The sequence below is a fragment of the Vulpes vulpes genome, chromosome 1 (assembly GCF_048418805.1).
Source record: "Vulpes vulpes isolate BD-2025 chromosome 1, VulVul3, whole genome shotgun sequence".
Lineage (NCBI taxonomy): Eukaryota > Metazoa > Chordata > Mammalia > Carnivora > Canidae > Vulpes > Vulpes vulpes.
The window spans coordinates 65,178,292-65,203,041 of record NC_132780.1 but is presented as its reverse complement, the minus strand read 5'-3'; the positions used below and the strand labels follow the sequence as shown (position 1 = coordinate 65,203,041).

The 24,750-nt window shown below is 52.6% G+C and overlaps 1 protein-coding gene across 10 annotated transcripts in view; it reads right to left on the bottom strand.

Annotated features, from left to right (window-relative positions):
* Positions 1-291: 291 nt before the first annotated feature.
* WDR27 (WD repeat domain 27) overlaps positions 292-24,750 on the bottom strand; it is a 235,284-nt gene continuing 210,825 nt past the window's right edge. For 8 of the 10 annotated variants that reach the window (XR_012002925.1, XM_072765852.1, XM_072765768.1 and 5 more), the window contains one exon: positions 21,356-23,425. Coding sequence is in view for 7 of the 10 variants with exons in the window: in XM_072765852.1 (XP_072621953.1) it covers positions 23,372-23,425 (54 nt within the window). In the remaining 3 variants the exon portion in view is untranslated. Of the gene's footprint in view, positions 1,693-1,938; positions 2,117-21,355; positions 23,426-24,750 lie in introns of those variants that run through there. The other 2 variants (XR_012002924.1, XR_012002923.1) reach the window with 2 other exon arrangements.

The following is a 24,750-nucleotide window of genomic DNA, read 5'->3' as shown; positions in this document are numbered from 1 at the left end:
TGTTTCTGAGGACACGGTCCTTGGCTGTGGGGTCCTAGACGGGCAGCTGTGTTCTCCGGGCACCGTGAGGACACCTCCCATTTCCCCCGTGTGTCTCGATGCTGGTCATTCTTGCTGTTGCTCCTTTGAGGATGATAGAAGTTGGGTTTTTTTTGTTTTTGTTTTTGTTTTTGTTTTCCTGCTCTCTGTTTTTAAGATTTCCTGCCCATCTTTGTTCTCCATAGATTTACCGAGTGACTAGGGACCTTTCTTTGTGTGTGTGTGTGTGTGTGTGATATAAAAAAGAGCCAGTTTATTTTTATGTCATATAAAATATAATGTAACACAAAAATGCTAATTATGATAGTGATATTCTAATGATAATAATTGACTGAAGAACCTATAACTATTATGAGTCTGTATACACCAAACAACACAGCCTCCAAACATATAAAACAACCACTGGCAGAATTACAAAAAGAAATTGAAACCTCTGTTACCCAAAGGAAGGTTGTAATACATGCGTTTTTGAAACCACAAGTTACAGAAAAACATCATGAAGGATATTTAAGATTTTAGTAACAGATTTAACCAACTGCTAATAGAGATATATGATTTCTATCCCCAATGTATACATATATATACATATATATGTTTTAAAGACACAGAGAATAATTATAGAAATTGGCTACAAAAGTAAATCTGAATGACACTCCATGAATCTGTATTATATACACCATGCTCCCTGAACACAAAGACATAAAATTAGAAATGAATAATAGAAAGACAATAGAAATCCCTATATTTGGACACTAAACTATACTTATAAATATTCATGTGGGACCTTTCTTTCTGCCCGGCCTGCTCGAGCCGCTCTACGCTTTGATGTCTTTATTTTTTTCAATTTTTAAAATTATGATTTTAATTTTTTAAAAAGATTTTATTTATTTATTCATGAGAGACATACAGAGAGAGAGAGAGAGGCAGAGACACAGACAGAGGTTGAAGCAGGCTCCATGCAGGGAGCCCGACCCCGACGTGGGACTCGATCCTGGGCCTCCAGGATCACGCCCTGGGCTGAAGGTGGCGCTAAACCGCTGAGCCACCCGGGCTGCCCTAATTTGTTAATTTAGGAAAGATCTCAGCCAGTGTCTCTTGCTTCTGATTTTGGCTCCTTCCTTCCTCTGGTTCTGGAACTGCAGTTTACATGCATTTGTACCTCACAGGGTCAGAAACCAGATTCTGCTTTCTCCTCCTGGTGCTGGAGCCAGATACCCCCTGGGGACCCCTTGTGCTGAGTGTGACCTCCTCTGACACCCACCTACTGAGTGTGACCTGTCGGCTACACTGGTTTTAATTTTAGAATGTCCTTTTAATTATATTTTTAGAGGTGGGGAGAGGCAGAGGGAGAGAAAGAATCGTAACAGGTTCCATGCCCAGCACAGAGCCTGATGCAGGGCTCGATTCCAGAACCCTGAGCTCATGACCTGACCCGAAATCGAGAGTCGGGTGCTTAACCGACCGTGCCACCCAGGCACCCCTGATTTAATTTCTTCAAACGTCCCCATTGACAGTCACCTGTAGATCCGTTTGCGTTCTTGGCCTTAATCACCTGGGTGTCTGCTTTGTTGTGCTGTGCCTGGTGCTCGTCATAGTGTGAGAACGGTAGACGTTCTGACGTGTGTTATCTTTGAAGCGGATCTAATTTTCTCCCTGCAAGTAGACAGGGCGCTGTCGGGTCCCCCGGCCCAGGTTTGAAGGGCCTGGCCTGTTTCTCCTGTGGCCCCGAGTGCAAGGCACAGTCCTGGGGAACCCCGCAGGCCCCGGGTGCCTGCCAGCCCTTCCTCTGTGGGGCCCGGGGCTCCAGCCTCTCTCCCCAGCACCCCAGAGCTTGCACTCTTCACCGTATGGCCCCTGCTTTATGGTGGCTGCTAGAAGTCTCTTGTGCTCAGGACTCACCAAGTGCTCAGGGGAAGGTGACGCAGCATTTCCAGCACAAGCTCATGCATTTCTCATTTCCCACTCAAGCCCTCGGCTCTGGGGCATCTGTCAGCCTCAGCATGGGTCCCCCAGACCGGCCCCAGGGTGCACCACTTCCTCCTGGGCGCCCTTCACTGAGCTCCCATTTACAGATTTCCTGTGGGAAAAACAAGAGCAAACATGAGGCTCGCCTGTACCCCCCACTCTGGTTTTGCCCCTGGGTTCCCGCCGGCAGTGGCTGACGTCCTCTGCGCATCCTCCTGTCCAGACTCCAGTGTCCTCGGCTCACACTGGAGGGATTCAGCTGACAGTCTGGTCCAATGTGGCACTGTCCTAACATTTATTCAAGTGTTGTTCCCGCCACTTTGTACAAAGTGAGGTGTGGGTATGGGGAGAGCGCTGAGGGCCCGGGCTGCGGTGTAGACTGGACACTCGTGGGTGCACGCGGGGCCTGGAGACGCTGCAGGAGGACGGCCAAGTGGCAGACACTCTGACTTACAAGTGAGAGGGAAAAAGAAACCCCAGACACCTGGACATGGCCTGAGCGGCGGAGAGAAGGGGATGTGGTTGCCGACCTGGGGGTCATCGGCAGCCACCAGCTGGGTGTCCTTGGGGAGGGCGGGTCAAGGGTTAAAGGTTGCACTTGGGGTTTGTCACTGAAATGGCTGTACCGTGCATCTTCCACAGGCAGCTGGCACGATGGCGGCAGCAGGGACATCACACCAGGCCTCCCTGGGATCAGCACCCCAGATGTGTTTCCGGTCACAGAGGCTTCGAGTCCCGTGAGGAGGAAAAGCCGACAAGAGAAGCACCTGCCTGCAGAGCTGGGGGCTCCAGGTCACGAGTGCCCGGGTCACGAGTGCCACTGCCACCGGCACGGGCCGCCTTCCTGGAATCAGTTTAAATGCCTCTTTATGGCAAGCTCTGAGCTCCGTCATCTAGCAAGTCGCATCTCGCTGCCCCTGGACGCTCACGGCTGGGAGGGTCCCTGGCATTAGGCCGCTCCGGGAGGGTGCGTCCACGGGGAGCTCACTCCCTTCCAGGCTCTGTCTGGGTGGATTCCCCAGCTCGCTCCGCCCTGCAGGCCGAGCCCCGGACAGCTCACAGGCAGGCCGTGGTCATGCTGCCCTTGGCATCACTGCAGGGTGCTACTCATGAGGGTCAGGGAAGACGGCAGGTAACTGGCCCCATGGGCCCCCCGCACCCCACAGGCTCCCGCTCCCCTGACATGCAGGCCCCCTCACAGAGCGGAACCGCGGACGCTGCAAGCACCTGCCTGGAATGCCCTTGACCTGCTCGGAGGACGCAGTGAGGGCGGCAGGCAGCGCGCGTGATTCCTAAAATATCCCAGTAACTGTGAGGACAGCCCATGGAAACTCAAGGAACGGAATGACCAAGGACTGTGTCCTTTCTGGTTCTGACCCCATGAGTCTGAGCGACCCACGTGCCAGGGGGACACGCTCGCCAGGGCCTCCCCCACCCCTGCACACAGCCTCGGAGCAGGCCTCCGGGCAGAATGAGGTCTCACCGGGGACGCAGGTGACGGACGGGACCCGAGACCCCGCAGCCAGCGGGCAGGTGCTGCTGGTGGCCAGACCCACGGACGCCTCCTCGGTGCCGCGCAACCTCTGGTCCTCGCGTCTCCCCTTCTCGCCGCCACCCCACTCTCAGAGATGGCAGGTGTCAGGGCAGCCTCGGGACACGCGGTGGCGGCTGCCGACGCCCGAGGGCACTTCCCTTGCCACCCTCCTGCCCGCTGGCCCTGGCGAGGGCACCAACCCGGTTCCGCCAGTGAGCCCCGAGGAAAGCGGCTCTTCTGGGAGCTTCTGGGGAAAACCGAACAGACGGAGGCGCCCCCCCCCCCCCGCCCCATCCCCGCCCTGCTCTCCGGCCAGGGGTCCCGCTCGACCTGGGGACACAGGCGGTATGGCTCCGATGCAACGGGACAAGGCGGCCACCCGCAACTCTGTGACCTGGCCCCAAGGGCCCCCTACATCTGGGTTCTCATCATGGGAAATAACAGCCTTTACGTTTTTCTCCACATCCTTTCCCGTTGAGCTTTCTGTATCGAGAAGCATGGTGACTAGTTAGGGGGACGCAAAGATCACATTTACTGCTGACCATGAAAAGATGAGAACGTGTAGAAAAAGAGAGAAAAGCCGCGGCCTTAAACAGACTCAGACCAGAACCCACTCTTTAAATAATCTAATAAATATAAATCCTATATGAATAAATATAACAAACACCCAGGCACCCCACCCTGTCCGGCCCACCTCTACCGAAGGTCATTTTGTAATGTTGCTTTGGGTTTTTATTTTTGGAAAAAAAAAAACACATTACAGATGTAACCCAAGCCCCAAGATTCCTCCTCCCTGGAAAGAATAATAAAAATTGTATGCTCCAGTGTAAAAAAATTATTAGACACAGATGTAACTTTGAGGAAAGGTCCTGAAAGAGAACCCAAACGCCGGGAAGAGTGTGATGATGTATCATCTAACTCAGCCTATAAGGAAATGACGCACAAAGGAAGCAATTCAAGCCTTGTTTGAGCGAGTGGCTCTGGGTGGGAAACCGTTGTTTCCTGTTGCGGTGCTAACACGACCACACGACGTGAGCTCTGCTTCCAGGGAGCTCGGGGACGGCTTCGGCCACCATCTGTAAGAGATCTGGGGAAAGCGGAGATGAATGTAAGGCACTGTTCCTGGGGTCAGAGCATGGAGTGATGGGATGGCAAGCCTTGTTCTCTGCACACTGCACACTGTCCCAGGCCCGGGGCCCGTGGTCCAGCTGTTGGAGGAGGAGGAGAGGGCAGCAGGCCAGCTGGGGATGGAGCACATGGACACCCCGCTCCTCCCCGTCCTGGGGGGCCATGGGTGACGTTCCCCCGGGAAGCCCCCGCTGGAGGGAGAACAGGCCTCCGGGATCCTGAAGGGCCCGGCAGCAGAAGACAGTCCAGTCCAAACCTCCGCGCCCTCACCTCCCCCAACCCCAGAGAATATGCTCATCGCCCTCACGGCCCGGGGCAGCCGCTCTTCCTGCCCCCTCGTGTCCCCCGGCTTGCATGAGCCACCATTCCCACCGGGGACAGCTCGAGAGTTCCTTCTTAGCCGTGGGCTCCAGACCTCACCTGGTCTCCAAACATCACTGGCACCCGGGCCGGGCTTCAGAGAACAAATTTAATGCACCCCTTCTCAGAAGCCGCCGTGCTCCCCTTCAGTGGCCTCCCGTGGCCTCATCACAAGGATGCACCCTCCACCCCTGCACACACACATGGCCTCTCAGGTCAGCCGCTCCACCTCCTCCTCACTCTGCTCAGGGGTGGCCCTTCCTGCTTTTTCCTGGTGATGCTGCCTCAGGACCTTTGTATTCAGGGGAGCCCATGGCCACCCAGAGTGCACATTTGTCATCTCCCCCTGTGTCCTGTCTGTGAAGCCACCCCGCATCACACCAAATAGACCCCTTGACCTAGGACTCCCACCCCTGTGTCCTGTTTTTCTCCAAACCCGTCTAAGTACCAGTTTACACGTGTGTGTCCATGCACTAGGACGTAGCCCCAAGGGCTCTGTTCAGCAGGATCGCCGGCTCCCAGATGAAACGTGGCAGGACTGGTCACACCTGTGGAGCAACCCCAAAGCCTTGAAGATGGAGGGAACTACTAGGTGACGGAAGGTCGCTGCCTGTAATAGGCCTGCAGCGCGAGCCGCCCGAGCAGACACACCTGGGAGGCAGGGCAGTCGGGGCAAAAGCAACGTGTTCGAGAACCAAGTGCCACAGGGGCGGGGGTCTCCAAGTGTTCAGCAAACCCAGGGGCGCCTGGGTGGTGCCATCACTTGAGCATCTGACTCCTGGTTTCGGCTCAGGTCATGATCTCAGGTCCTGGGATCGAGCCCCACGTAGGGCTCCCTGCTCAGCCGGGGGTCTGCTTCTCCCTCTGCCCCTCCCCCTCTCTAATAAATAAATAAATCTTTAAAAAGTGTTCAGCAAACTCAGAAAGAGGCCATCCTCTGAACTTGGAAAAACAAAAAGTGGATGAGTGACCTGAAATCCGTGGGCTGGGTGGGAAGGTTGCTGTGGAAACATCATCTGGAGTCAACAGGGAGATGGTGGATGGCAGGGCTGGCCGGGCTGACCCTGGGGCCGCTCCACGGACACGCGGCGTCCCGTTCAGGCAGAGGGGCCTCCGAGCTGAGCCAGGGACGGACAAGTCTCCTTGAAGAGGCCCCTCGTCCATGAAAATCTGACGTGAGGGAGAATGGCGGAATTTTTTGAATAATATCAAAGTTTTCTATAATCCTACGGAAGAAGTGTGGGCTCCTTTCAAGTGAAGTTAAGAAGCTGCCAAAGTGAACCCAATTAAAAAATTTTGCATCAATCTTTACTTCCTGCAGATATGCAAATTATTTTCATCACTGGCTTCAATAACTTCACAGAACTTCATTTTGGAAAAAAAAATTAGAGTGAAAAAGAAGTGTCAAACCAGCAACTGTGATTTTTCTGGCAAAGCACAAGAGGGGACAATGACCGTGACCCCAGACTCCAGGGTACCCGCCACCCGTGAGGCCCGTGTCCGTCTCCCGAGACCACTGCCGTCTGTCCCAGAGACAGTGCACCTGCCAGCACCCCGGCGCCCCGTGGTCCCCGCCTCTCGGCTGCTGCAGGAGCAAAGGTCCTTCCCGTGATGGCACGTCTGTGGCCTCCGCGAGGGCAGTGCGCTGGGCCCAGGGTCCTCGCTGTGCTCCACGGAAGGAAGGGGGCTCCTCGCGGGCGAGCTTCCCCAGCCAGGGGGCGGCAGTTGGGGCCCGCGTGGCAGGCAGAGGGGCCCGGGGACGCTCCAGGGGCAGGTGCGGCAGGGAGGCCCATGTCCTCAGGGCCAACTCGGTGGAGCCCCAGGGGCCGTGACCCGGTCATGGAACAGGCCCAGCCCAGAGCACCCCCTGGCGTGGAATCCACCCGAACCTCGTCATGCTAGGCCCTCTCTGAGGCTCGGGTGCTGAAGGCCGCTGCGGCCTCCTGGCCACCGCACGCGGCCCGCCACATGGCTCAGGTCACTCCGAGGGGTGACAACCTGGCCACCCCGTGTGGACCTGCCATGGCCACAAGGGCGCTGTCCCTCCAACCCTCAGCCTGCCACCCGCCGCCCGCACACCACTGGTGCCCTGCCTGTTCCTGCCCGCAGCCTCTGCTCAGGACGGCCCCGCGCAGCCACCACCAGCCGAGGCCCGGGCCTCCGGCCGTCGGAGCAAGAGTCCCACCTGGCACAGGTGGGCCCGCGGGGTCTCACAGGTCTCTGTCTGTCCTCACGGTGTTTCTCCTGCTCACCCCATGTGGCGCTGTGTCTGCGCGACACCACCCTCGTTTCCTCTTTCTCCCCATGCAAGGGTCACTTAGGATGCCCGGGGCAGTGGGGCATGGCGTCGCCTTCTGGAAGTTGGGCCAGGCATGCCCTGCAGCACCCCACTCCAGACCCCGGGCCTCCTGCTCCCTTGGGCGACCCTTCAGTTGCTCTGGAAACAGTCTTGCAGCCACACAGGAGTCACATGCCCCCCGACCTCCCGTGTCCCTGCATGTCCCGAGGCCCAACCCCACAGCCTCCTGTGCCTCCCACCAGCTCCCCGCCCCAGGGAGGCCCCAGGGCCAAGAAAGGCCAGGACACCCCCTGCCAACCCGCTCTCCCTCCCAGGGACCAATGCACAGGAACAACACCCCATTTCCAGGCAAGCGGGCCTCCTGCTCCAGCGAACCCCACACCGTGGGCCAACCCGGGCCAGGCTCACGGGCCCTGCTCGCAGTAGGGCCTCAGGGGTGCCGGGGACCACTCGGCCCCGTGCCCTGGAGGAAAGACCCTGGACGTCCCGAAATGCCAGAGGTCTAAGCCCACTTTAAATCTCAGCTGCCACAAAATGGGAGAGTGAGTCACCATCCCAGGAAAAGTCTTAGGGGAAAAATACCAAGTCCTTCAGGAAGCATAGCAAGTTTTAGTTTTATTTTTTGGTGAAGTTTTAGCGTGGAAAGCTACCAGCCCTTCCCACACTTGTTTTTCTCCAACAGAGCGCTGGCAGACGGGCCCCTCTCTTGCTCTGTTCTTCGTCTTTTCTGACGTGTTTTGCACGCTCCCCTGAGTGGGACGAGTAAGTGCTAACAAGCCTGGAAACAACGGTCCAGCCGCTGGGGGAGGTTTACAGGTGAGTTTGGGAAATGGACCCTTAACACGGTTCTGAATCCTCTGTAGCCGCTACCCTTCCTCAACACACGTGCGTTTCCCGAGCATGTGCCACAGCTCTCTGTGAGATCAACAGGTGTGCTCAGGAAAAGATTAACCAGCGTCCTAAATATTTGGGGAACTGGGTGTAAAATACAATAGCCTTCGTTGCTGTGTAACAAGGGAGCCATGCAACACGAAGTGCCTCCCAAACCGGGGTCTCCCTGCACTGCCCATCAGCTCACTGGTGGTCCCCCACCAGCCCCCACGAGGGAGGGCTGGACTCCGGGAGGCCCCTCCGAGATCCCCACCTGATGCCTCCTGGCCTCCTGCTCAGGCTGACTCAGCAGAGAAGCCAGTGTGTGGATCCCTTAGGACCTGGGTCCCAGAGCTGATCTGGAGCCTCTCCTAGGCTTCCTCCTGCTCAGCCCCTTGCAGCCCCCGGCTGGCTGACCAGCGCTCTCCCTCTCGTCCCCCGTCAGACTTGCATCCCTTCCCAGCCGAGCACAGACACTATCGTCCCTGGGCCTCCCTGCCGGCCGGCCGAGTGGTACAGCAGACACAGGCCGCCCACCGTAGAACCCTGGGAGGGGAGATAGAGACATGGTGAGACCCTGCCCATGGCCTTGAAGGACCCTGCCCACCAGGCCCCTGCCCCGGGGTCCACTCCCCCAAGGGTCTTCCTCAGCCCACTGCCCGCAGGTCACAGTGGAAACAGTGGGAGTTTTAGGGCTTCAGTGGTAGCGAGCAGTCCAGGCTTTGGGGTGTCTGGCAGGAGGGTCCCTTGTAGACTGAGTGGCTTCTGTCCTCCTGCTTCCAGTGAGCCGTGCGGGTGGCAGCTCCAGGTTGCTCCCGGGTCTCGCTCTGTCACGCACGTCCCTCCTGTCCTCACCACGCCGAATGAGGCAGTCTCACCTTTGCAGCAAACCCGGTCTTTCCCTCCACTGAGAAGGCTTTGCTGGTCATCCAAAGCCATTGCAGATTTTGTTTCCAATTGTTTGGAATCTAGAAGCGATGAGTTTTTCTAATATTTGAAGACTGCACATTATTGGACTCTTGCTATTTTGTGTCATTTCTATTTGGCAAATTCCTTCCTGGGCTCTTCCGTCTCTTATACTTTATAAGCCCTATATATGGGCCCCCATAACTTCCCCCAAGGGGGCTCGGGACAGGCAGCAAGCAGCAGAAGCAGCAGAGGCCTTGTTAAAACACTGACTTCTGGAACACCCCCCGCCCGGTTTCTGATTGTGGGGATGGGGAGGCCGCAGCATTCGCACATCTCAGCAAGTCCCCAAGTGGTGCTGAGATGCTGCTGGCATGGAAACTGGATCTGGTGCCTCAGAGCCTGAGTGCCACGGGTGGGCAGGTGCTGCTTCCGCGCTTTCCCAGCACGGGGTTGGGGACATTGCCGCACACGGTGAGGTCCTGACCTGGGGTCCCCTGGTTCAAGCTGCAGAAGGGAAGGAGCAGAGTCGGGCATTGGGGCCTTAGACGTCAGCATGGGAGCATTCATTCCTCCCACTGCATCCAAGGCCACGGGCAGGTCCCATTGGCAGCAGGAGAGGCGGGGGAGGGAGCACCAGCCCCGGGCCCTGTGAGGGCACGTGACACCCCCAGCCCGGCCCCAGAGCAAGGGTGTGGCTGCACTGGACAGCCCAGAGGCCACGCAGCAGGTCTGCGGGAGAACTGGAGGGTAGGGGGGTGGCTCTAGGTCAGTCCCGCGCCATCGGAGCTGCAGGAGCGGCTGCGGGTCCATCTCCGCGCATCCTCCACTCACGCGCTCCCAGCAGCCTCTCCAGCGGCCCCCCTGCAGGTACTGTCCACCCCCTCCGCAGCCCCCGACACCTGCCCACCAGCCCCGGGCCCCCCAGGAGACCACCCACCTTCACGGTGCTCACCCAACAGCAACAGCGCATTTCTTCTTCTTTTTTTTAATAATAAATTTATTTTTTTATTGGAGTTCAATTTGCCAACATATAGCATAACACCCAGTGCTCATCTCATCAAGTGCCCCACTCAGTGCCCGTCACCCAGTCACCCCCACCCCCCGCCCTCCTCCCCTTCCACCACCCCTAGTTCGTTTCCCAGAGTTAGGAGCCTCTCATGTTCTGTCACCCTCTCTGATATTTCCCACTCATTTTTTCTCCTTTCCCCTTTATTCCCTTTCACTATTTTTTATGTTCCCCAAATGAATGAGACCATATAATATTTGTCCTTCTCCAGTTGACTTATTCAACTTTATGGTCAACTAATATTCAACAAAGCAGGAAAGACTGTCCACTGGAAAAAAGACAGTCTCTTCAATAAATGGTGCTTGGAAAATTGGACATCCACATGCAGAAGAATGAAACTGGACCACTCTCTTTCACCATACACAAAGATAAACTCAAATTGGATGAAAGATCTAAATGTGAGACAAGATTCCATCAAAATCCTAGAGGAGAACACAGGCAACACTTTTTGAACTCGGCCACAGTAACTTCTTGCAAGATACATCCACGAAGGCAACAGAAACAAAAGCAAAAATGAACTATTGGGACTTCATCAAGATAAGAAGCTTCTGCACAGCAAAAGAAACAGTCAACAAAACTCAAAGACAACCTACAGAATGGGAGAAGATATTTGCAAATGACGTATCAGATAAAGGGCTAGTTTCCAAGATCTATAAAGAACTTATGAAACTCAACAGCAAAGAAACCAACAATCCAATCATGAAATGGGCAAAAGACATGAAGAGAAATCTCACAGAGGAAGACATGGACATGGCCAACATGCACATGAGAAAAGGCGCATTTCGCCCCAAGGAGCAGGTCGTGTAACCTCAGTGCAACAGGCATCTTCCCGCTCCGGGGACCCCGTGGACCCTGGTGACACGGACGTGCGCGTGCAGGGCGCCTCCGGCCACATCGTGCAGCTGCCGAGCCCAGTGATACAGGAGGGGGCGTGGAGACCAGGGGCGGCGCCCTGCTCCTGTCCTGTCTCCCCCAGGCGCCAGGGCCCAGGGGAGCTGCAGCGGGGTGCGGGGGGTGGGGGCACCTGCTGCCAGAAGCCATGCCCCGGGGACACCTTCTCGGCTCAGGCAGGTGCAGGGTGAGGAGGAAACAGGTCATGGAGGTGAAGGAGGTCGGCACACCCAGGGGCCGTGCGTGCCCACGGTCACAATCATCTTCATGTGCAAACATCCCCTGCCTGCCGAGCTGGGGTCCTGAGAATCACCACTGGAAAAGCATGAACTGACCCTGAGTCGCCGCAGGTGCAGACCCACTTGGGGGGGTCCCATCGCACATTCTGCTGCTTTTGGGTGGATCCCGAAAACGTGGAAAGGCTCACAGTGACTGAAGCAAGGCCGTGGCCCCCCATCCTGCTGGGAGGCCCCCACGGATGCCCCCTGGGGTGACCCCGGGCTGCCGCCCTGGGCCACCAGCCCCTTCCTCAGCCTCACGTCGGCAGCTGTCAGATGGACTCGGGACACCGTTGGGAGGACAGATGCCTTCACACCGAGACAACAGTGCCACCCCCAGGAGCCCCGCAAAGGTGTTAGATGTCATTGCTATTACAACTGGGTGACAGGCACTGAGGGGGGCACTTGATGGGATGAGCACTGAATGTTATTCTATATGTTGGCAAATTGAACACCAATAAAAAATAAATTTATTAAAAAAATGGAAATGTGAGAACAAGGCTGGTCATCAGCATGGAGCCTCCCGGCCGCCCTGCCTAGAGCCACAGGGGCCACCCTGCTCGCCGCCCAGCCCGCACCTGCCTCCGCCTCCCGCCCCCTGCACTCCCAGCCGAGGTCTGGCCGCCAACTGCCCGCCCGCAGTAGGACACCAGGCAGCCGGCGTTCCAGCCTCCAGGCCCCATGCAATCCAGCAAGAGCAGCTGGGGCACATGGATAATTTAATTTCCAGGAACCCATGGGCCCCCGAGGCCTTGTGCGTGGGGTGGGAGGAGGAAAGGCCGCAGTGTGGGGTCCCGCTCCCTCTGCAACACAAGCCGCTCCCAAATCTGTTTGCACAATGAGATGTGGTTTTTTTAAAGAAAGGGTTCTGTCCCTCAAAGTGAAATAGTCTGAAGACCGGGGGTTGTCCCGCCCATAGGAGAAGTGGGCTAGGGGCCCTCCACACACACATACCCAGGAGGGGTCCAGCTCAGGCCCTGGAAGGAGGCAGCCGCGCAGCTGGAGCTGAGGACACAGGTCACGGCCTGGCTTCCAGGGAGCTCGGGCTGCAGGAGGGGAGGCCCGGCCTGACCCTGGGAGCCTGGGGCAGGGGGCTCAGGACAGCAGGCCCTGGGGGCTCTCACAGGCAGAGGGAAGAGGGCGGGCTGCTCAGGGGATGGTGGTTGGGACCCTGGCCCAGGAGGGACCTGCGGGCAGTGAGGGCCCAGGCGGGAGCGAACTGCTCTGGTTTATACCATCCAGGGCCTCCCAAGAGGGCAAGGCCCGGCCCTCAGGGAAGCATCCGGGAGGACCACGGGAGACGGGGTCCACAGGGGAGGGTGCTTATGTTACTAACATGAAGAAGGAAACCAAACACTAGGGACATCCTTAGATACTGAGTTTGAACAACACTTCCAACAAAAATCTTGTCAAATTTTAAATGAAAAGTTTAGCATTTTCTTGCAAAACTCCTACTTTTGCATCAGGCTTTATAAATAAACTGGCTGCAAGCGTCTCCTGGCTCAGGATTTGGAACGACTCGTTCTGACAGTCACCACAGGCGGAGAAATAGCAGCCTGCTCTCCCGAGCACACAATGCTCCCTTCTTCCCCTGCCCGGCTGTCTTGTCATTAAACAGGATTGGAAAAGCTGATCTCACTAAAGCGGACTTCAAACGTGTGATCATCCTATGAACCCAATGTTTCATTTTCTCTCACTGACACCGGTTGAAATTTCTTAGGATGATGCGAAAGGATGTCTAAGTCAGTAGAACTATTAAATTCATATTTTAAAATACTGAAACCCTCCCACGGGAACACGCCCATTCTCTGCTAATTTTGTTCTTTAGGATTCAAATTACTGCACTGACTCTATATGATGAGAAAGCCATCTTTCACATCACTCTTCCAAAGTTGGATTTTTTATTTAAATTTGTGAACTTTGTCATTGCACATGAACATATTACAATTACATGTACTTTAGTCCTCAGACATGTCATTTAACTAAACAATCTTTGGAAAATAATACTATCCTTTTAAAAGATTTTTATTCATGAGAGACACACACAGAGAGAGGCAGAGACACAGGCAGAGGGAGAAGCAGGCTCCCTGCGAGGAGCCCAATGCGGGACTCCAGGATCACACCCCCAGGTGCTCAACCACTGAGCCACCCAGATGCCCCCAGAATCTTGTCATCAATCCTTTTTTTTTTTTCTACAAAACATCTTATAAAACCTCTTTGATGCCCAGGCATCGTAGTAAGAAATTTCAGAGTATGCTCAGATTCCTTTGCCTCTTTAAAGCTAAAAACAGAAAGACCGTTAGTCTCGCTTACTAATGTGTGGTTCAGATAATATCTGGTGTGGACATTAGCTCTACGGGATTTTATTTATTTATTTTGACATGAAGAGCTTCTGTCTGTGATTAAAGCTGCATTGTTGAGTCTCAGGATTTCCGGAACAGTCTCTGGAGTGAAACTTTCCCGTGCCCCCATGGCTGCCCCTGAGGGCCGGTGGACAGAGTAGGTGGGGCTTCCACCCATCACACCTGTTGCAAACACTGCCATGGGTGCTGCTGGCAGGACAGGTCATGTCCCATGGGCTCATCTCCAGGGGTTATGGCTGTGGCTCAGAGTCATCTGCAATAAAAGGCGCTTTTTTTTTTATAAATTTATTTTTTATTGGTTTTCAATTTGCCAACATATAGAATAATACCCAGTGCTCATCCCATCAAGTGCCCCACTCAGTGCCCATCACCCAGTCACCCCCACCCCCCGCCCACCTCCCCTTCCACCACCCCTAGTTCGTTTTCCAGAGTTAGGAGTCTCTCATGTTCTGTCTCCCTTTCTGATATTTCCCACTCATTTTTTCTCCTTTCCCCTTTGTTCCCTTTCATTATTTTTAATATTCCCCAAATGAATGAGACCATACAATGTTTGTCCTTCTCTGATTGACTTATTTCACTCAGCATAATACCCTCCAGTTCCATCCACGTTGAAGCAAATGGTGGGTATTTGTCTTTTCTAATGGCTGAGGAATAAAAGGCTTTTTGATGTAATCATCCTTTGGACCAGTGTTTCCTCCACATCCTTGTGTGTCTGATCCACAGGATCAGATAAATCAGCATCTGTTCCTTCTCCTCACTAGCCAGGAACACGGTAGCAACTCTGGGTTTGCGTGAGGCACTTCCTCTGAGGCTATTAAGTGGGGCACCTGGTTTCAAGCATCTTAAATTCAATCTGATAGGCTTGTAACTAATCTCTTTAAGTAACCATTTCTTATATAGATCACTCTCCATTCTGTAGCAGCAGGTGATGAGTGGGGACGGACACCCCTTCCCACAACATTCCCCTTCAAACCAAATGTTTCCTCTAAGGAAGAGAGCTCGCAACACCCGTCCACCTCGGAGAGAACCCTCTTTACTGGCTGAACAGATGACCTCAGACTTTAGCTGCAATATTCTGTTGGTTTGTTAGCTTAATTTCCTTTTTTTAAAAAAAAAATATTTTATTTATTCATGAGAGACACAGAAAGAGAAGCAGAGACACAGGCAGAGGGAGAAGCAGGCTCCATGCAGGGAGCCTGATGTGGGACTCGATCCCAGGACCCCAGAATCACACCGTGAGCCACCCAGGTGCCCATTAATGTCCTTTTTTAACCAAAAAGTTATTCATTAGAGCAAAAACAAATACTGTTAATTCTCAAATGAATCTGAAGGTAAAATATTCCAGGTTATAATAGACTTTTTAACATCAGGAAAATGATTTTTCTATAAGAAATCAAGTTATTTGCATCCTAAGGGATGGTTGAAAACAAAATGCATTAAAATTTGTAAAATTATTCATATTGTAAGCAAATTAGTAATTATGAAAATATGAACTTTCACTTAATTGATAATAAGAACCTGAAAAGTCACAAAACATATATTTATGGTCATGCGATCAAAATATGTTGCTAAATTGATTTCCCAATTGTTTAAAAGCTTACAGTACCATTTAATAAACCAATTTAATGTTTTGCCCTCAGACACAACCATTACTTAAGAATCTCTTAATACAATAATCATCCATTATAAGATTGTGTAAAGAACAAATAAATGGCTAGTTTATGAAAACAGGGGATGGAAAGGAAGGAGGGAAATTCTTACAAGAGCATCTAATATCAGAAAATTACACAATAATAAATTTCATGCAAGAACATCTAATATTAGAAAATAATACAAATAATAATAATAGTTGCTCTACTGTAGTAAGACAGGAAGTAAGTAAGAATTAGTCAAAGGCAAAGCTAAATATTTTATACATGCCCATCGAGAAACAACCTTGCTGCCCAGAAGAAAACCATGGCCCAAGGTGTCCCCACGGGAAGACGAGGAGAAGACAAGGAGGAGGCACATGGCACCGCAGGAGCAGGGAGTTAAGTCTGGTCATCCAGCCAATAATTCTGTACTCAAGCAGAGCAGAAAGAGAGACATACAGATGGTGTCACCTATATTTTTAACAGGTGAGAATTCTGGCGTGGTTTTTAAAAATTGATATAAGAATGTTGGCATCATAGATTGTCACCAACATTACCATCCCCACTGACGGACAGAGTGAGGGCCCGTGGATGGAGAAGCCCCTAGGGACTCACACATGTTGAGGGTGGGGGTGTTTGCAGAAGGGGCACAACCAGGCCTGGTGGGCAGAGGCGGAGTGCAGGCCCCCCGAGATGCAGGTGGAGGAGCAGGCCTATCTCCTGGCAGGGAGCAGGCAACCAGGGGAGAAATCACAGCCCCCTGTGGGACCCTAGCTCCAAAATCACTCCTTTTTTTATCACATATATCAACAGAAGGACCAAAATAAGGCCATTGTACAACTTCCAGGAGGCTGTGAGACACATGGCACCAGACACCAGGATTCTGGAGACCTGATGGGGAGAAGCAGGGAGCAGAGGCTCCCTCGTGGCGGAGAACTCCCCACAGAGAACAGAGGCAGGACCGGCCTTGGACCAAGGGCAAGACCCCTGGGCCATGGGAACCCTGTGGGACAAGCACCCTCCCCAGGAGGACAGCAGGAGGCGACAGGAAGGCTCCTCAGTAGGCCTGGACCTGCGACTGGGGCTCAGGAGAAGGCAGCGGACAAGCAATGTCATTCACGTACAAGGGAATCTGTTCACGGGTTACAGGAAATGTTAAAGGAACCCAATGACTTGGATTTCTTACTGCCCTCGCCAAAAGTCACCCAAAAGTGAAGAGTCTCAACTAAAACTCGAGAATAGAATACTCGAGAGCCTACGGGTGTGAGGCAGCACCTTGCAACCTGTGCCCAAACCTCCTGCCAGGACGTTGCATGGCCAGGCCCCTGGTGACAGGGGTGGAAGCAAGTTTCCATGTGGGCAGAGAGCAGGGTCTCTGAGAACATGGGGACAGAGAGCTCACAGTCCGCCCAAGAGCCACTCCTGGGACGGAGGAGAAGACAGGTTCGAATGTGTCTATGCAGCACCCTTTAGTGAACACACTAAACTGAGGGACAAGAAACATGGGAAGGAGCCCGTGTGCACACTGCCGTGCTCTCTGAGCAACAGGAGCAAGGAAGGGAACACAGCACTGGCATTTAAGTAGCTTACGGGGGGGGCAGCCTGGGTGGCTCAGCAGTTTAGCATCACCTTCAGCCCAGGGCCTGATCCTGGAGACCCGGGATCGAGTCCCACGTCAGGCTCCCTGCATGGGGCCTGCTTCTCCCTCTGCCTGTGTCTCTGTCTCTGTCTCTCTCTCTCTCTCTCTCTCTCTCTCTCTCTCTCGGTGTCTCTCATGAATAAATAAATAAAATCTTTAAAAAAAAAAGAAACTTAAAGGATGTTTGCATATTGGGGTAGATATATAGTCAATATGTAAAGTTTCCCCTTTGCATAAATGTGTTATTATGTCTACATCTCTTACCTCGCTTGCAGAATGCTCACTCTATGGTTTTGCATCTATACCTGGTGGAATTAAAGCCTAAATTAAGTCTGAGCAGTGGGCCTTTATGAAAATTCAAACCTCATTACAAAGACCCCCGTGGGGCAAAACCACAGTTGTCTGTCTCTCTGTGAACGAGCCCAGCAAAAGGGCCCTGGGAAGAAAGCCGGTCCTCGCTCATGCTCACAGGAAGGCCTGCTATCTCTCTCGGGCCAGAACGGGGCCTGGAACACCATGGGCGCTTGGCACACCGTGCTGAGGAGGTGAAGTAGTGTAGACGTCAGGTCCCCAGCGCTAAAACTGAACTCACTAGTCTGTCACATGTCATGATGTCATGACCCAACCACTAACAGAAATACGAATATTTAAGAACATTCGTGTGAGGCGTCATTTACATACAGGGCTGGGTCTGTTTGCAACACATAACCTCAGGGAGCCTCCTTGTGCCGCAGACAAACCCGTCTCTCGGAAACCAGCCTGAGACTCTGTCCAGACCAGCCCCTGACACAACCTAATCTTTATTGTTCTTGATTTCAATTATTCCTGAAGGTCCTATAATCTGAGTCATAGGTTGTGTACTGGCTTCTGTCCAGTGCCTTCACTCAGCAAAACTGTCACTGTGCGTATCTGAGGTCTGCTGCTTGCAAGCACCACTCCTCGATGGCAGGCAGGAGGATACACTCACACAGGCGTTTTACAGACACGCACCTTCTCTTAGATAAATACCCAGTGGAGGAATTTGGGACACAGAGTTGATGTATGTGGACTTCTTGAGAGACTTCCAAACATGTTTGCAAACTGTACCATCTGGAGCTCCCTCCCCAGGCCCAGTGCGTTCCAGGAGGACAGCATCCCAGCCGAGGATGCGCCCAAGGTGCCAGTGGGTAGCAGGTTCTCCCTGTTGCTCTGACTTGCATTTCCTTAATGAGGAATGCAGTTGGGCGAATTTTCCTTTCATATTGCTGTCGTGTATCTTCTTCATGAAGTGCCTGTTCACCTGTCTTACCCATTTTTGGTTATTTGTCTTTTTATTACCAATTAGAGTAGCTCATGTTGTTATGTGGAAACAAGCCTATTGCTAAGGTAGTGTCCACACTGCACTGCACATACGGTCTGTTCCTCCCACCCTGTGGCTTGCATATTGATCAAGATGCCGTCTTTTGAGGAGCAAAATATTTTTTCTTCATTCAGAAATAAAAATGGCTAACTCAGCTATCCCTACCCCAAATTTTTAAAAGTATAGTTTCCTTTAAAAGAACCACAGCAAATTGCACGGATTCATTCCATATCTGTGAAAGAAAAATATTATTTTATTTATTTCACAGTAGAAGAAAAATGAGTATGGTTTCACTTAGGAAAGCTTTTATTTTCATATTTTCTCATCCATTTGTAATGCATTTGGATCGCCCAGGCTGATCCACTGCTGATGGAATGTGGCTTGGCGTGCCGGGCACTTCCGGTGCATGTCTGAAAGCAGTTTCAGAGTTTTAGTAGAAAATTTAGTGTTTTCTTGATGGCTGGTAAATACCTGATGGTCACAGCAACACGGTGTGTTCTGGATGACAATGGCTGCTGGGTGTTCCATGAAGAGGGTCACATACAGCAAGGCTGTAGGGACGAGCACAGGATGCAGGACCCAGAGGAGACTTGAGGGTCTGGGTGTTTTTAGGAGGGCACTGAGAACCCAGGGAGTCCCACGAGACAATAAACGGTGACAAGTCGAGGACTGGAGAGCAGAGGCCACCACCAAGCACCATGTCAGATGAGGGCAGCATGGCAGCCTGTGAGGACCAAGGCCCAATGTGGAGATTATATTTATTGAATCTTGCACTGCAGAGAGAAAAGTTAACAAGTCCTTCATCCTTGCCTTCTCATCCACTGTGTAGCTCTGATTTTATGATTTAACCTGGAACTCCTCCACGTAAGCAGCTTTTCAGAGGACAATGACAATGGCCCCTAATATCTGCAGGTGCAGGACTGTGCATTCACATCATGGTTGTCAGCAGCGGATGGATGCGAGCCATTCAGCCAGCAGGCTTCTGGATTCCATGCCGGTCAGCGTGGACTCCACCTAACACACTCCCTCAGAAAGTGAACAGAAGAGCTGTTTCCTCTGGTGACAGTATTAAAAACTTTAGCACCAATGGAGGAATAAAATATCTCCTCCAGAACACTACAGACTGCACGGACGCCGATCTGGACAGAATCTGGGTCCCAGGGCTCTGGCTTCCCTGCCCCAATCCTGGGCACATGTCCATGCACGAGGAAGAGCTGCCCTGCTCGGGCCCACCCACACCTGCGTTCACGAGGGTGCACACCTGCCTCCATGGCCACCGTCCCACTGCCCCTCCCCGCCTGTCCCCCTCTTCCTTTGAAGCCTTCCTGTGAGGCCCACCTTCTCTGCACGACCTCACTCTTCCTGCTGTTAACTTCAGCTTGTGTGCCAGGAAAAGACAGGCACCAAGTTCCCTCGATTCGCTTTTCAATCCTCTGCTAAACACCTCAAATGAAGTGGTGTGTATGAGACAAGCAGGCTTGGTCATGAGCGTGAGGCTCTGCTGGTCTGAGGGCCACACCCGTGCCCCAAACCCCACGGTGGAGCCCACCACTGCTTGCTGGCAGTCACTCCCTTGAGGAGTTTCCCAAACAAACCTGGGCCCCAGGGTGTTCCCCAGATGCCCTGTGTCAACAGCTCCAGGTGCTCAGAGGGGACCATGAAGCTACTAATAGCAAAAAAAAAAAAAAAAATCAGGTTGGGAATATATAGAGGAAACAAGCTGACAGGTTATTTCTAATTAGGGCCTGAAACAAAGTTGGCCCTAAATCAATGGTTGTGGGAGGGAAGACAAGGAGAAGGGGAAAGGGCCAGGAAGGCAGGGTTAGTGTGAGCACGAATTCCCTCCTTTGAACCACATGACGTTTCCACTCCTGCAGATTGAAACCAGCTGCACGCTGGTAATTTTATACAATTTAATAGAATCAAAGCCAAGAACCTGCTAGGTATCTGGAAAAGATATCCTTCCAAAGGCTGAGCTGTGTGCTCCCCGCATGAAGCCTCTCCCCCAGGTGGACAACTCTCCAGGTCCTATCACAGATTTTATCAGCTTCTCCACCTGACAATCAATCATTTGCAAAACAGTAGTAACCTTTCCTACGAAACACCCAGGCACCTTCCCCCAAAGTCTGAAGCATGAAGTCAGCTCTGCTGCACTAATGAAAAGCAAAACCCCACATCTGAAAAGAATGCCTCACACAGAATGTCAAAAATGACAGAAACTGTTTATTTCAGAATTCATTTAGACCACCCCTCTGCACACGGCCTGGGCAGCCTCGATCACATTCTTGCTTTCTTGTCTACAAAAACATGGGTGTGCCAAGAGCGTGTAAGCCCCATGACATACGCCACATAATATGAATCATTTTATCATCCAAATCCCAGAAGGGAATCTTCCCAGCATCCTAATTACTGAAAGTAGAGCAGGCCGGACAGACCTGCATCTCGGCCCCCGTTTCCATCGGAGGTCAGGACTCGCCCTGAGGTCAGCGCCCCTTACCCCGGGGCACACCGACAGGGCCATCCCAGGAAGCAGTGCTGAACCTCAGTCTTCCTACCTGTGGGATGAAGGATGCTCCCTCTGATCATTGCTGTAGGATCAGGAAGAGGGATGGGCTGACCTACCCTCTCAATAGGATGCTTTTGAAATTGCTGGTGGTCGTCTACAGTGTCTTCTCATAGCCCCAGGGCAGGCCACCTCTAGACCCCACCTCACCCTGCCCTGGCCCGTCCCCCAGCCAGGTGTCCTCCGCAGCACCGTGCCCCACCTTGGCGATCTCTGACCTGGTGAAGCCTCGCCCCCAAGGCCGGGCAGCCCTTTCCTCCCACCCACCCTGGTGAGGGCTAGCTCCTCTGCAGTCTGTCAACTTTGTGTGTGAAAAGAATGCCTTCAAATGGGTTTTCCAAGACACAATTCCAGCACTACCTCCCTATGATGTAGCTTTTGTCAAGTGTTTGGAAAATAAAACTAATAGTAACGTCTACTAAACTCATTGCATTGTCATAAAAATTGGGTAATGAAGTGAAATCACATTAAAAATGAGAAGTGCTATATAATACATTATTTTTATTAATGTTCTCTGATGAAGGTAGAAGAACCACCCACGTTGACATCACCGTGCACTTGCTTATTGCTTGGAAGGTGTAATCACTATATAACACACATAAAACATTAACACAATGCCCCACACCTTCAGCAAGTCAGGCTCGCATGGCCCCAATGCCCGCACCGCAGTCGAGCGGCCCCCTGGCTCTGCCCCCCACACTCCCACTCCTCCTGCCTCTCACCTCAGCAACAGCTTTTCCAATTTACTTTGTCCTGCATTGTCCTTGACAAAGCTTTCTAATGTCTGGGGTTTTATTTTTTTTTAACACATTAGTTTTTCTTTAAAATATTTGGCTATTATTATTGACATTCATTCATTTAAAATATTTTTCTCAAAGTCACATTTGATGCAACTGAAATCAAGACTTATTTTAGAGAAAATCTCTATAAAAAAACGAATGCAATATGTAAGAAGACGTAACACCACAAACATCACACGTGGAACTGGTATGTGAAAGACAAAATGCTGGTGCACCTGGTGGCACCAAAGTTTCCCCAGAACATTAAAAATAGAACTATCACATTGTCCAGCAATTCCACTTCTGGGTGTTTCCCCAAAAGTCCAGAAGGCATGGTCTTGAACAGATCCTTGCACATTGACATTCACAGCAGCAACAGTCACAACGGCCGAAGGTGAAAGCAACCCAAGTGGCCGTGGACAGATGGACAGTGAGCAGCATGTCTATCACCCGGCGAGGATCCCGGCACCTGCTATGACACGGATAGACCTTGGGGACATTATGCTCAGTGACATGAGCCAGTCACAAAAGGACGACTTCACAGGGGAATCCAGGCACACAGAAGAGGAGGGTGCAGCCGAGTGGGGAAGTGGACCCGGTGCTTAGTGGGGGTGGCTTCCGTTTTGCAAGATGAGGAGGTTCTAGAGACGGATGCTGGTGGCGGCTGCACAGCAGGGTGGACACAGTTAACACCACTGAACTGTGTCCTTAGAAGTGGTTCAGATGGTGCTCTTCATGTTATGTGTATTTTGCCAGAATTAAGAATAATATGAAAAAAAAATTTCAAATGCTGTAACTGGAATTAAGAATACTAAATAACATTCTATGGGTTTACTTGTCCATATAATGCTCCATTTACCTATTTTAACTGGTTTCAAAAGAATTTAATTTTAACAAAGGGAGATAGTAGAATTGCTATACATAGATTAAATAACTCCAAATGTTAGAAAAACAAAAATGAGTTTTTCCCAAAATGCTGTCTCGCTAAAACTTTGCAAGGAAAGCATGTATATTTCTGATTAGTCTATGCATGGACATTCCCATGTGGAGCCGGAGGCCCACCTGTTATTTCTCAGAAGGGGAGCGAGAGCACATCTGTGGGCAGGAGAGGGGCAAGGTCGGTCCAGGGTAGGTCCAGCCAGCCCTATGAGGCTCTGTCCTGTGGCATCATGTGCTGTTGGTCATTGGCCATCTGGACCTGTTCTAGAAGCATCCTGACTCTCCTGGGACCCCAGAAAGACTTGGCTCTGGGCCCTAGGAGGGCGGATACCTGCTGTCAATCCCCAGAACAGCCATTCATGTCTGGGGAGTTTGTGTGCGATCCTGGGGAATCCTCAGACTCTGCCTCCACTGAGAGGAAAGGCCCAGTAGCCAAACCTTGTGCAGAGCCCCTGTTCACCAAGCAGAACCGGGGCAGGTCGTCGGGAGGCCTGGGGCAGTGCTGCCCACTGCTGAGCACCCACCCTCCCAGCGTGGATTCCCCTTCCCACCCGCAAAGTCTGTTATGAAACAAACACTAGGTTACAGTCTATTGAAGAACATTCTGTTTTATCTTGCCCACATTCTGTGCAGAAGTACCGGATGCCAACTCCGTTCTTGCAGTAGGGGTGACCCTTGGAGGAGCGGGGGGCACTGCCGGGCGTGAGCAGCAGTGTGAGGAGGGGAGGGACGTGAGTCCTGGTGGCGCCGGGCCCCCCGGCGTGGTCGCCGGCCAGCGGTCAGCCGTCCGCTACGAACAGCTGCAGCCTGCCGTCCAGGGCGGCTGAGGCCAGCTGCAAACGAAAACAAAATACCGTGCGGTTCAATCACTTTCCTGAGCTGGGAATCCTATGAGCTCACAGTGTTGAGTTTCCCTCACTTGCAATTTTCTAGACCACAGAACAAAATGCATTAAATGTGTATACAGCAGGCACTTTACTTATCGTCGATTGACATGAACTACATTTCACTGCTATTCTAATGCTGGCGGTGCCTGGGTTGGAATCCGGGGTCGACCGGCCCGGAGAGGAGAGGAGAGGAGAGGACAGGATGGCCACTCCCTCCGGCTTCCCACCACTGCCCTGCCCTGGGGGGGGGGGGGGGGGGTCAGACAAGGAGCCAGGCCCTCTTCCTTCCCCCTTGGTCCTCAGGGGCCAGCTGGTAAGGCCCACCTGCCCCGTTACTCAGGGACATGGGGTCTGTGTTCTGGGGAGCAAATCCAGGCAGCGCCCACAGGCTCTCACCCCAGAGGTCTCAGGTGGCCACGTGCATGAGGGCCTCACCTGCCACTCCCATAGGGACCCAATGCTGGTCCACTACTGCGATATTGTGCTTCGGGTCACCTTGGGTCTGCACCAAAATTCTGCATTTTGAAACATTACACAAATCACCCCATGGACACCCAGCGTGGCTTCAGATCCAATCAACTCTATTTTTCTCGTCCCAAGAAACCACCACAACCCTGACCTATCCTATGATCTACAGCCTGGATGGATCTTTGAATCTGCTCTTCATCAGATGACGTAATCCACACCCATGCCCTGGCGATGCTGCCGCTTGACCTTCGCCGCATCCCCAACGGCCCCACATCAGGGTCCTCACCTCTGATCCGAGCAGCACAATCTATGCCCCCCTGGAGAACATGGGCCAACTCACTTGTCCCAAGCACTGCGTGGGCCTCTGGTATTGCGGTGAGGGTCTTTCAGTCTGGGTCGTGGGTGTGTGGGGCAGGTGGCCCCCCTCCCCTTCCACTGTGGGCTGTTCTTGCCTCGACACTGAGGTAATTCAGTGCAGTTGTGATACTTGAACTAATGCTGCTTCGACATCTTCACCACATTTGGGTGCGGCACCTCCGGTCGGGCCGTGGCTGGGACACACCGAGCCCGCCGGCCGTGGAGGGCGATGCAATAAGGAGCAGTGTGTACTTTTGTGGCCTTTGATTTTTAAAAGCCTCTGCTTTGGAAATGTTTAAAAATCTGTAATAAAATAGTCAATAGGAGAAGACTTGGCTGCTTCTGTTGTGAAAGATCTAGAAGTTCTAAGAACCCCTGGCCAGGAAGAAGAAGAGACAGCAAGGTGTGCATCCTGGGCTACGGGGGTCCCCTCCTCAAGTCACACC